The sequence below is a fragment of the Colius striatus genome, chromosome 7 (assembly GCF_028858725.1).
Source record: "Colius striatus isolate bColStr4 chromosome 7, bColStr4.1.hap1, whole genome shotgun sequence".
Classification (NCBI taxonomy): Eukaryota; Metazoa; Chordata; class Aves; order Coliiformes; family Coliidae; genus Colius; species Colius striatus.
The window spans coordinates 43,060,879-43,072,994 of NC_084765.1; the positions used below are offsets into that span (position 1 = coordinate 43,060,879).

General features: G+C 52.1%; 1 protein-coding gene across 2 annotated transcripts in view; it reads left to right on the top strand.

Annotated features, from left to right (window-relative positions):
• MEGF11 (multiple EGF like domains 11) overlaps positions 1-11,319 on the top strand; it is a 197,586-nt gene extending 186,267 nt beyond the window's left edge. For both annotated transcript variants that reach the window (XM_061998974.1, XM_061998975.1), the window contains 3 exons: positions 3,835-3,891; positions 10,064-10,270; positions 11,124-11,319. In XM_061998974.1, coding sequence (XP_061854958.1) covers positions 3,835-3,891; positions 10,064-10,270; positions 11,124-11,284 — 425 coding nt within the window. In that variant the 3' untranslated portion in view covers positions 11,285-11,319. The remainder of the gene's footprint in view (positions 1-3,834; positions 3,892-10,063; positions 10,271-11,123) is intronic.
• The last annotated feature ends 797 nt before the right edge of the window (positions 11,320-12,116 follow it).

Here is a 12,116-nt window from a genome sequence, read left to right on the forward strand (position 1 = left end):
AGGTGTGCTCTGAGGGAGCAGAGGAAAGGCTGTCCATACTGAGGGGCTCAGGGCCAAAGGAACAGCCCATCTCAGAGTCCACCACAGCCCTTATTTCAGAGGCATGTCCTACACACAGCCACAGCAGTGCAGCTTGAGGAGCCAGAGCAAATGTGGCAAGGACACGTGTGAGTGAATCTGCCTGAGCCAGCACCAGAACAGGGCAAATGGCCTCTGATGTTCCCTCTGATACCACTGGGGCTTTCTTCAGCCTAACAGGGAGAAATTGTGTAGACAGGCATGACTCTCACCTACGTGTGTGCATGTCTATGCATACACACTATAGCTGTACACAAAGGTTACCTCTGTCTCTGCACTGTATGTGCACGTAGAGTGGCTCCTGCCTGCCTGCAGGTGTTTTGGCTGTTTTGCAGGACTTCAGCTGCCAGGGCTGTGTTCTTTCCAGTTGGGAAATGCAAAGGAGCAGAACAAAGCCTGGATTTTTACTGCTGGCAGCTTTTGCTTGTGAGCTTCAAATATTAGGCTTTGTCAGAGAGAGAATCCTGTCTATCAAATGCAGTTGGAGTGTAGTGATGAGCACGTTTGCACAAGTAATTCTCTGTGGTGCCAAGAGGAGGAGGCTTTGGCATCATCCCTGTGTGTCACTGCCTGTTCAGTGCAGCCCAGTCCTGCTAGTTGGAAGGAATGACTTGGCTTTGCCTTTTCTGGTGACTGTCTCTCTTTGCAGAACCAGGATTGTTCACCCTGTGACTATTCTCTCTTGCTCTAATCCTGTCCACACCAAGCAATTGCAGAGACCAGCTCTTCCAACTCCAAGCAAGTCAAAAGTCCTAAGCCACCTACTGAGTTCAGAACAGATTGCTGTGCTCATCAGCTTGAGTGCTGGGCACAGCAGGCTGCAGACAAAAATGGTTTTATCTGTAATGTTTTTTTAACAGCAGCAGTCCTCAGTGCAGAGGCTGAAGTGTGATTTGCAGCCCATCTTGAGTGATTCAGAGCTGCACTTATTCCAGATGACCAAAGCCACAAAGTTTGATTCAGAGATGACTTTTTGCATTTTTCTCAAAGCCAAAGGGTGAGGAAAAATATTTCCAGCCTGAAGATTCTGATTTCACCCCAGCAGACAATTTAGCTTCAAACTTAAACTGTCTGGAAGTGCCAGAGTCCTGCTCTGTTGAGGGCTTTCCACATTAACTCCTTTGCAGTTTGAAGAACTGTGAAGTGTGCATCAGTCATTTCACCTCCAGAGAATCGCAATGAATACACAAAACTGGTTCATAAACCCCACAGAATGACAGACTTGAAAGAAGGCAGAATGACAGGGAATAGGTTGGGAAGAGCTTTGAGGGGTTGTGCAGCCCTCCCAAGGCAGCACCAACCCTCCCTGTGTCTTTCCTAGCAGGTGGATCCCATCTTCTCTTAGTCATTCGCCCATTAGAAGGATTCCCACTTTCCTACAGCTGCTCTGCAGTGAGAGCAGAGTTCCAGCATGGCAAGGTGTTAGTTTGCAGCTCAGGGTGGGCAAGGACTGCCTGTTCCCCAGCTCAGAACCAGAAAGCAGGTTCACTCAGACAAACTCTGTATTAATCCAGCAGCCTGCCCTCCAGGGAGGTCTCTCAGCAACTTTGGGCTTAGAGCAGGCACAGTGATCTCTGCTGCTACAGAAGCTCTTCCAGACACGCCTGAAGGCACAACAGGACTGGCACAAGCACACGTGGAGCTGAGCAAACGAAATCTGCTCAGAAGGTGGAGTCCTTCCCCTCCAAACCAGCAGCAGCACGGGCTGATGCTGCTGCAGCCTGGCAGCAGCCCCGAGGCTCCATCCAGGGCTCCTCGGTGGGAACGTTGCTGTAAAGATCTGATGGGGATGCTCAGAACAGCTGCAGCATTCTTGTACAAGGACAGCCTGTGCAGTGAGCGGAGCTAACCATTCCCTGGGCAGCCTCTGTTTTGATAAGGCACTTGTTTCTCATGGTCCTTATTCTAACCATCTCTTTAATCCCCAGCACTTAGGAGGATGCTGGCTGACAGACTCACTCCTGGGCTTCTTGCTGTTTCTTGCTCTTTGTTTAGTCTCTGGCTCCAGTGTGGCTGGCCAATATTTGAAAGTTGCTGGGGAGGACTAGATCATGGTCCTGAGCAAAGTCTTCTGAAGCCAGAGGTTCTTCCCATGTTGCTGTTGCGCTGCCTGAGCAGTGTCGTGCCCAGCACACCTCCCCACGTCAGCCTGGTTCTCTTTTACCTCCCTGCACTGCTCTCTTCAGGGTATAGCCCCTTCACCCTGAAAGCCCAGTTGTGTGCCCACCAGCTGCCTCTATGCCAGCCCTGCTCTGGGTGGTGTGAGCTGCCTCTTGCCAGAGACATGCTGTGTGTTTGCCTGTGAAATCAGCCCAAATCCTGCCTGGGCAGCCTTGCCCTTGGAGGCTCAGCCCTGGCAGGGGCACACGTGCTCACCAGCCTTTGGGACCATGCTGCTGGGAAAGAGAGCACCAGCCATCTGGATGTGAGCCAAGGGATGAATTACCTCCAGCCTCTGCACTCAGGACTCTGCCCTGGCAGAATACAGGAGAGGAAAAAAGCAGACAGCTAATACCATTATGTGAGAGAGCTTCCCCACTGTGCCCAAACCACCCAGTCAGCCTTGCCCTCTGAATGTTCCACAGGGTGAGTCTGGGAACTGGCTCAGGATGACTTGTGGAAATCAAAGCAGAAGATGCTCAAACAGTTTGGAGGAGGTTTGGTCGTGGCCAGAAGGAAAGAGCCTCAACACAGAGAGCCAGTCATGTACCACCAGCCCTTTGGCTGCACTCCGAAATGAGAGCGAAGGAGCCTGTCTTTGATGTGCCAGTAACACATTTATCCTCTAGTTCAGTCATTTTCCTTGTTTAACAAAAACCCAAATCTGACTTATCAAAGGGACTGGTAAGGCCTTGCAAGCTTTTTCTGTAGAGGCCAGAGGACATGCAAGGACAAAGGGCTGGGAGACCTCTGGGACACGCTGTCTGCAGGGCTCTCTTACCAGTGTAAGTCAGCCACCCCATCAGGAATCCCACCAGCCACAGAGACATTTCTGTCTCAGTAACCAGATTTGTGTTGATTTTGCAGTCAATAGGAAACATCAGACTCTATCATTAAGAAAGGCTTACATTAAGTTTGCCTTTTGATTGATATCTGGGATCATCTGCAGCAGTGGAAACAGAAAACAGTTCCCATTCACTCCTATCTCTGCTTCTGTGAGGAACAGCAAGTTTCTGTGGAGTGGCATAAAGCAGAGGTCTGGCATCAGCGCCCTGCTCTCAGTCTCTGCCTTCTCAGACTGCTCCAGTCGCTTAGGGACTGTTGTCACCTCACTGGACTGTGCAAATGTACAAGCAGAGTCACATTAAGTGAATCAGAAAGACTGTTCACACCTTTAAAGTCTAAGAGTGTGAATTAAATGACATGAGTGAAACAAAGCCCAAAGCCAGTCACACGGTAACGTGACCCACGGACTCGGTTTAGGCTCCTTGTACCGACCCACCCCAGTGTCTCAGCAATGATTTCCTTGTCTCCTGTTCTCCTGATGGATAGCTGTTCTTGGTAATGAGCAGTACCCTGCTTCAGGAAAGCCCTCCCTTCCAGGGAAGCTCTCAAAGCATGTGCATAATGTGAGGCATGCACAGAATCCCCGCTGAAGCTGAGTGCGTGCTCACGGCTGAGGATGTGCTTAGGAGCCTCCCTAAATGAGGGCCTCGATGTACCATTTAGGGGAAAGAATATGTGCTGCTCAGCAGTCAAAGCAATCCAATTGACATAAATGTTTATTTGTTTCCATTATATATCATTTTTATGCAGGTGCTTGTGGGATGGATAGACGTCAGAACACATACATAATGGAAAAAAGCTTCAAAGGTATGGTATCCAGTGCCTGCAGTCACCCTGCTAAGAGTTTGAGGAGGGTGTCCTAGAAGAGGTGAGATAGGAGACCTGAGCACCTGGGAGGGTGGCCATGCAGAGGCAGAAAGGGACGCAGCAATGACCTGCAAAGTGTGCGTGTGTGGCTCAGCTGGCAGCACTCGACTCCTGAGCCGCACGTCTGGGGCCTGTGAATTCTGGATGTGACTCTTTACAAGGCTCCTGCCCGGGCACAGCAGCCTGAGATAACAAAGGGAGGGCTTTGCTGCAGGGCCAGGACGTGCAGCTGGAGCTGTTTGGCCAGGGAATTTCTTTTAGGACCTGTTAGCCATCCTACAAGCGGTTTCTGGTGACAGTTGCTGATGACAGACTGCCTTTGCCTGCTGAGATGTGGCTCCATGAGGCTCTCAGCCATCCTGAGCTTAAACAAAGCCACTAGAAAACAAGCTGACCTGGCTCTGTGGCCTCTGCTGAAGGATTTATAGCAGAGCTTGAGCAAAGACCTCACTCAGTACATTAACCAGTCACTCTGGCACGAAGCAATTAATGGACACTGAGCCCAGGGCAGTTCCGAAAAGGGATCCTGGACGAGTCAGGAGCACAAGGCCCAGTGATTCCAGAGCTGAGTTGTCCTCCAGGTTTACATTCAAAACAGTCCAGTTATGTGTAAGGCCACAAGACCCACAAGGCACAGTGGTCCCCACAAGCTCCTGATTGCCTGGGCTGGGCTTTGGCACACAGAAGGTGAAGCAAGGACTCTGGCTGGTGTGGAACAGGAAGGTTTCAGGCTGAGGTCCTTGTTCTGAATTCAAGGCTGTGTGTCTGTGCACAGCCTCTTCCCCTAATGTCCCTGAGCTAACAGGGGAAATGGTACCTTCACACAGAGCTGGCTTCAGGACACCCACTGGTATGGTATTACAAGACCTGTATCTGAACCAAGAAGCCATATGGAAAGCTAGTGTACATAAAAAGCAATAACCAGCCTAGAGCACACCACTCACTTTGTAGCTGCTGCTTACAAATAAAATGACACCCTGTTTGCTAAAACATCACGTTAGCACATGGAATCACCACAGGAAACCAACAATCCATGACCAAGTCTTTCTCAATGAAGCTAAATGTATAATATCACAAGGGTTGTGTGTCTGTTTGGCTCCATCCACTGGTTTGAGCTACTTCAATTACTCTCTTTCAGGAAAACCCCACCCTATTATAGCATAGCTGGTTGTTCTCCTTGGAACTATTAATTTCACCATTAGTTTCAGCAAAATTACCGTGTTTACAAAGTTAAACAGCTGCTTTAAATACATGCAGTAGGAGTTCCCACTACCAGACAGAGCCACACAGAGAGTGGGCTGCCAGTGTGAAGGAGAGAAAAGAATTACACTGACAGGGAGCTGTGACACATGCTTTCTGCTGCTACACAGTTTGTTTATTATTTAGGATCTGAGCCATTTCCTTCATGTGTTTATCTCCTTATGAACTGAAAAATCGAGGCCTTGCAGCCACGTCAGGAAAGCCGATGTGTCCTCTAAGGCTGCTGAGCTGCTCCCACGGCTGGGGCTGGGGAGGCAGGAACACACCTGACTTCCCAGGGATTTTTGGTAGCTAACCTGCAGGTAGTTAGCAGCTGAGATTCCTCAGGAGCATCTGCCTTTGGACAGATAAAGGTTTCCAGCAGCTCAGGGTGAGTCTCTGGGTTCAGCCACAGGTGCTTGTAGTCTCAGATGGCTCCTGCCTGAGGAGCTCAGTGCCCGGCTCTCCTCACCCTGCCAGGTCTTGTGTTGGCCCTGAGTAGCCAGATTCAGCTGAAAGATGGAGAGAAAGCGTCTGCTAAGCTGGGTCATGCAGGTAAAGGAGACCCCCAGCCCCAGATGATTGGATCCTGACAGCAAAAAGGCAGGTGCTTTGTTTTTAGACACTTTCATGCACTTTACAGGTGGTATCTTCTGCCACCAGTACCTGTTAGGTCTGACTGGAGAAAGCTTGTCCTGCAGCCTTAAGTCCAGCTTGGTGCTCCTCATCCCAGCCCAGGGCCTTACCCTGGGAGGGGCCATGGGGGTCCTGTAGCTGGTCCACCACCCCTTCCCTCAGGTCTGGGAAGAGCAGAGCCCCCCAGCCCCACAGCCCCTGCTCCACGCTGGCCTGGCTGAGGCCATCCCCAGTGCAGGGCAGCCGGGCCAGCCGTGGCCCTTCGCCACTTGCCACCAGCCATGCGGTGGCCACGCTGCCAAGGGGCTGGGCACAGCCCGTGTGTGTTTGCCAGGGCCACCCACTGCCAAGCCCAGCTCAGCCACAGTGTCTGGCAGCTCCTGGTGCTGGCGAGCAGCGAGGGGCTGGGGGCTACAGCACAGCTCTCTGTGGCCACTGGTTTTCAGAGCAGCTTATTTCCTGGGCATGGTGTTCAGTGGTAGCACTTCCCAGCTTTCCCTTGCAGCCGAGTCCTTTATTTCAGAGTGTTTTGGGGAGTTCTTTCTGTAAAGGGATGCTGTTGCACTGGTGGAGTAACGTGACCTCAGGCACTAAGACTTGAAGGGAAAAGACTCTAGCCTTTGCATGACAGCCAGCAAAGTCCCAGCAGTTAGAAACACTAATGCACTTACCTCAGGGGCCTGGGGCTGGCTTCAGCGTGGTTCATTTGTTCGTGTAGAGGAACGTGGCCCCACCATGGTGTCACACTCCGAAAAGCAGCACTAAAGCAGCACTAAGCTGTGGCTGCTGCAGTCCTAGCAGCAGTGGAGGTCACCAGGCTAATGAAAGCCACCAGAAAGGCACACTGCACTGGATGTTGTCCAGAAATGGGATTCAGTAGCAGGAGAGCACGTTTTCCCTGTGTACATCGTATTTCCTCGGCGCTCCAAACGTGGCAAGCAAGAGCCGAGCCTCGTCATTAGTATGCCAGGGAGATTCAGGGCAAAAGAGAGAGACCCAGTCTGTGGGAGGGACAAGTACATCTCCAGTCCCTGGTACCAAAAATAAAACCTCCTTCAAAGATCTGGTGGTTGGTATCCAGGCAACCAGAAGGCAGGGACTTCCACACCCGCGCCGTGCCCGGCTGCCGGCAGCAGTGCCGTGGGGCACGGCCGGCTCTGCCCTCCGCAACAGCCCGAGCCCTGGGCACGGGGGAGGATGTGGAGCATGAGGAGGGGGCACTGCCAGGGCTCCCACAGGCTCTGCAGGGGGAGCAGGCTGGGAATTCCCAAGTACGTTTGCTCTGGGTTAAATGAATTGATGAAATTTGGCAACTGCTGCCAGACTTTTTAATTATCCCCAAATTACCTGAATAACCAAGTAACTCACTGCTTCTGCAGCCTTTAAATTCCTCTCCATCTTGTGCATGATGTGTCTTGTGGGCTGACAGCTCCCTGATGTACAGCACAGCACGAGCACAGCAGTGCCCCGTGAATGATCTCCTGGGGGCCTGACCCAGGGCTCCCAGTTACGTCAGCGAGAGGCAGCTCCTGGGAGTGCTGCTGCTTCTGGGAAAAAGCAGTTCCTGGGAGAGGCCAAAAGAGTCTGGGCAGCCTGAGTGGTATTTCATTGCTCTTTTTGGAGGTGGCCCTGGGAAGGGACAGGCTGGTGCAGCGGCCGCACTCTGCGAGTGATGTCAGCCCTCTGCAGTGGTGCAGATGGATTTTAGCTTAGGAAGGGAACAGCAGCTGAGCTGGACGTCATACAATCCAGCATGTGCTGGGATTTCTGCCTGTGTCCACTTCCATAAACAAACCAGCACTGACCCATGCAGCTATTCACCTGGGTTCCAAAGGAGCAGGGCTCCTCACGCTCCCCTCTCTTCACTCTAGGAGCAGGCAGTCTTTTGTTATCTATAGTTTATGACTTTAAACTCAGCTCTGTTTGGATTGTTCCCTCCCAGCCAAGGTGCCCATGGAGTGTGCTGCCCTCAGGCTGCCTCACACGTGGGGCTGTGCACCCCAGTCCCCACTGCCCACTTCTGTGAGCTCCTCCCTGCCCCGTGAGCATCCGCTCAGCAGCATGGCTCGAGGCTGAGGAGCAAGCTTGTGACAGTATTCCTGTCCTCTCACCCCGGAATTTAGAGCTGGCTTATTAGAGGCTGTCCAGGCTTTCCAAAAGAGCAATACCAACTCCTGGTAGCCACCAGAAAGAAAAGCCTTGGGCTGAGTCTCTCCCCTTCCTCGGGGCCGTGTCCCTGAAGCACCGAGTGCTCCTGCAGCGGCTCGGGCAGCACGGGGAGCTTTCAGCTCCTTGCCCACACAAGAGTTGTCCCACGTGCACCCTCCCCAGCGGCTGAGCAATCAGGCCCAGGCCACAGGCATTTTTAACCTAAAGATTTTCATTTTATTCCAGCATTTGTTGGTCTTTGTCTGTTGTTTCCTCACCTTTAAACACCAATGGATCCTAGACGGTGTGGCACCTTAAGTCATACACACAGCCAAAGCTACGAACTCGTGTGCAGGAGCCTTTGGCCTTGCAGGGCTGCTCCACCGCTCCTTAGGACAGCATTTCCCTGACTTGCCTGTGCCAGGCTGGGCTTGGCAGAGCTGGAGGGGCCAAACCCTGCTGCCAGGTGTTGCTTTGACTCCTGTCTCCTGCGACCTACCGAAGCAGATGTGTTTCACTTTGAAGTAAAGTGAGCGTTCATCTCACCCAGGCCAAGGTCAGACGAGGAGTGCCTTACTTTTATTGCTAGTCCCTGCACTGGTGCAGGACCTCTGCCAGCTCTCACAGCCCTGATGGTCCCAGCATGGTCCAGCTGCTTTGCTTTGCAGCAGAGCTTCCACCCAAGGTGGTTTCACTAACCCTGATTGCTGAGGACTCAGCTTTTGCTCATAAAGCTGAAATCGGAGCACAGAGATGCAATAGCTTTGCTGCAGGGTGGGAGCTGACACCTTGCTTAGTGCTGTTCCCCAGCTGAGCCAGGGCAGCAGGCAGCCACAAGCCCAGAGGCGAGGGAGGGAGAGCCGAGCCCTGCGCAGGGGGTTGGCAGGCCGGGGCGGAGAGGCACGGACACAGGTTTGTAGAGGAGAAGCGATATCGTGTTGTCTGTCTATTTCTTAACCTGAATTTCTCTTTTTGTCTCCCATAGTAGACAGCGGGGGCAGCTGGGACTGCAGCTATTTTGCAAGTCCCGCTATTTCACCGGGAGTATTTCATATATACCAGGATCTGCCTTTGTACTGTAACCCAGCACAAGAAAATGCCTCATCTTTCATTGCATCGCTCTAATTCTAAATTAATGGCACTGCCCAGCAGGATGCACACAGCAGCAATGGCACGTTCTTGAATGTCAATGTTAAGACCTATTTATTCTCTATTGTTGTGGGGGTGTTTTGTTTTGCTGTTATTACTTTTAAAGCAATACTGGCACTGTACCTTGCAGCAGGCTGGCATCCCCCAGCTAGGGCCACCCACAGGGGAGGTGGCTGGTTCCGACTCTCACGCCAACCTCCTTCTCCCCACGTAGCCTCCTCTGCCGCCATCTCCTCTTCTCTCTTGGCCTAAGAGAGAGGAGCAGGAGATGCCTACATCAAAGGTGGACAAAAAACACCCAAAGCAAAGCTCAGATGGGGGCTTGTCCCCCCATGGAATCCTAAACATTCCCCACTAGCAGGAGCAGCCTCCTCCCAGTCTTCATGGCAGAGGGAACGCGAAGAAGTGGGCTCCTCCTGGTGCTGGACAGAAACCAGAGCTCTCAGGGGAGATGAGCACATCTGCTGCACTGATGCAGCTCTGAGCCTGCTGGAAATGTTTTGCATTCAGACATAGAGCATTTGATGTTGACCAAAGCCCCTGGGACACCAGGCCTGGAGCTGGCCCAGCAGGCCAAGGCCCAGCAGAACCATGTGCATGGGGCTGCGAGGCGGGATCCAAACGTAGCTCCTTAGGAAGGAGGGGGAGGGAGGGAAAAGCTTGCCACCTCAGATTAAATGTCGCAGTAAATGACAACCAGGACCTTTTACAGGAAAACCTTTGGTATTGAGCAGGTTTGGATTTCTCTCCTGCTAGTGAGTGGTGGATGCAATGCTCTGGATGCACCCAGAGCACAGGCGTCGGGTGTCTGTGCTGGATGCTTCGAGGACCTTCCTTACCCCCGCCCCCTTGGCCCCTCACCCTTCCTGCAGAGGGTCAGCTGTAACTCACCCAAGCAAGCAAACGCCTCTGACGCTCCCACTCCCCTCTTGTTTTGCAGATTATATGAAAGAATCTGTGTGCAGCTCCAGCACTTGTTCTCTGAACAGCAGCGAAAACCCATACGCCACCATTAAAGACCCCCCCATTTTAACCTGCAAACACTCCGAGAGCAGCTACGTGGAAATGAAGTCCCCTGGTCACAGGGAGTCCCCATATTCAGACATGCCAACGTCATCCACAGCCAATAAAAACATCTATGAAGTTGGTAAGCTGGGCAGGCAGCTGGCACTCTAGACTGTTCCCACAGTTGGTGTCTTGACGCTGATGTTTTGGTGGGTTTTTAACCCCAAGCAGCAGGGACTTGGCATGGTGCAGGGAGCCACTGGCTGGGGGAAGGGCTGGACATCAGCGGCATTGTCATCCAGACGGACCTGCTTCAGCAAGGGGGTTGGACTAGATGATCTCTAAAGGTCCCTTCCAAGCCCTACCATTCTTTGATTTGGGGAGCGAAGCCCTGGGCAGGGGCCTGGGGGTGTGAGTGTGGGGCAGCACCACATTGCTCTCCAGCTCTGGCAGAGAAGGGCTGCAGGCCCCTCTTTGTGCTCTCACTTACAACTGCTGTGAAGTCCAGCTGCAAGAAGATGAGGTCACACAGGAGAACCCACCTGGACACGTTCCTGTGTGACCTGATCTAGGTGTCTTCTGCAGGGGGTTGGACTGGATGATCTCTAAAGGTCCCTTCCAACCCCCACCATTCTGTGACTCTATGAAAGCACCAAGGCATTGGTCTCTCCAAGATATTATCTGCAGGGCTTTGGGAACTACTGGTGATTTTCTCCTTGGGCTGCTCCGTGTGTAAAGCTGTGAGGGGGAGAGATGGTTTGGCAAGCTGATGTTCTGTGCCTGTGACAAAATACATGTGTTGTTGAGTCTCCTTCTCTGGGGACATTCCAAACCCATCTGGATGAGTTCCTGTGCGCCCTGCTCTAGGGGGTCCTGCTCTGGCAGGGGGGGTGCACTGGATGAGCTTTCCAGGTCCCTTCCAGCCCTTTTGATTCTGTTTTGGGAGCACTGCTAGCTACCATAACCTGCTTTTCCTTCCCTCCATCCTTCCCCAGAGCCCACTGTCAGCGTGGTCCAAGACGCCCGTGGTCGGAGTGCCAGTTACCTCCAGAACCCCTACGACCTGCCTAGGAACAGTCACATTCCTGGTCACTACGACCTCCTCCCGGTGAGGCACAGCCCGACTCACGGGCCTTCTTGGGACAAGCAGTCTTAAAGGGATGAACTTCGCTGGTGCCCTGCGCTGCAAACACAGACTCTGAGGAGGCAAAAGAGAAGACAATTCTTTTCTGCACTGCAGGACACTGTGGGGACTTCAGGCTGGCTTACAAGGACCTAACATAACACACCCTCAGCTTGGGCCAACTGCTGCTGCATGATGTTATTTATAAAAACATTTTGTTTTGTATGGGTAAAAGGAACTAACAAGAACCTCCTGCACACGTGCCTGGAGTCAGCCCAGGACGCTGCCTCCACGCTCCAGGCAAAACAACCGTCCGTGGTGTGTATTCTAACCCTGGCTTTGCTGTAAAATAAACCACGAAACCATACTGAGTAAAAGGACTTAGAGATGTACATTTCTACCAATTGGATCAAGAAACCTTTCACAGTTAGGAACAAGGTGACCAGGAACACGCTGGGATGTGTTTTTACATCTTTGTTATGGAAATGGACACCTTTGGTGAACGAAAGCAGGGAAATTTGTCATTTCACTGTCTGGAAACCTCATTTACTGCCATCACCATGTGCTCCCTGTGCAGATCACACTTGGTAATTGGCACTGAGATGTCCATCTTCACGTTCAGTACTGGGGTATTTGACTAGAGGAATATCCACTCTGTGCAGTTTTGTAGATGTAACATCCTTGCAGACGTCCACTGATCTTTGTTAATGACTTGAACTGGAACAATGAGCCTTGTACCCAGCTTACCACACTTTTAACAAGCTGTAAAACACTTGGATTGGCACAGATAGGTTTTCATTTTCCTTATACAGCCTGTGTTTCAATAGATAAAGCCCCCAGATTTGCCTGGCAGTGTAAACTGATG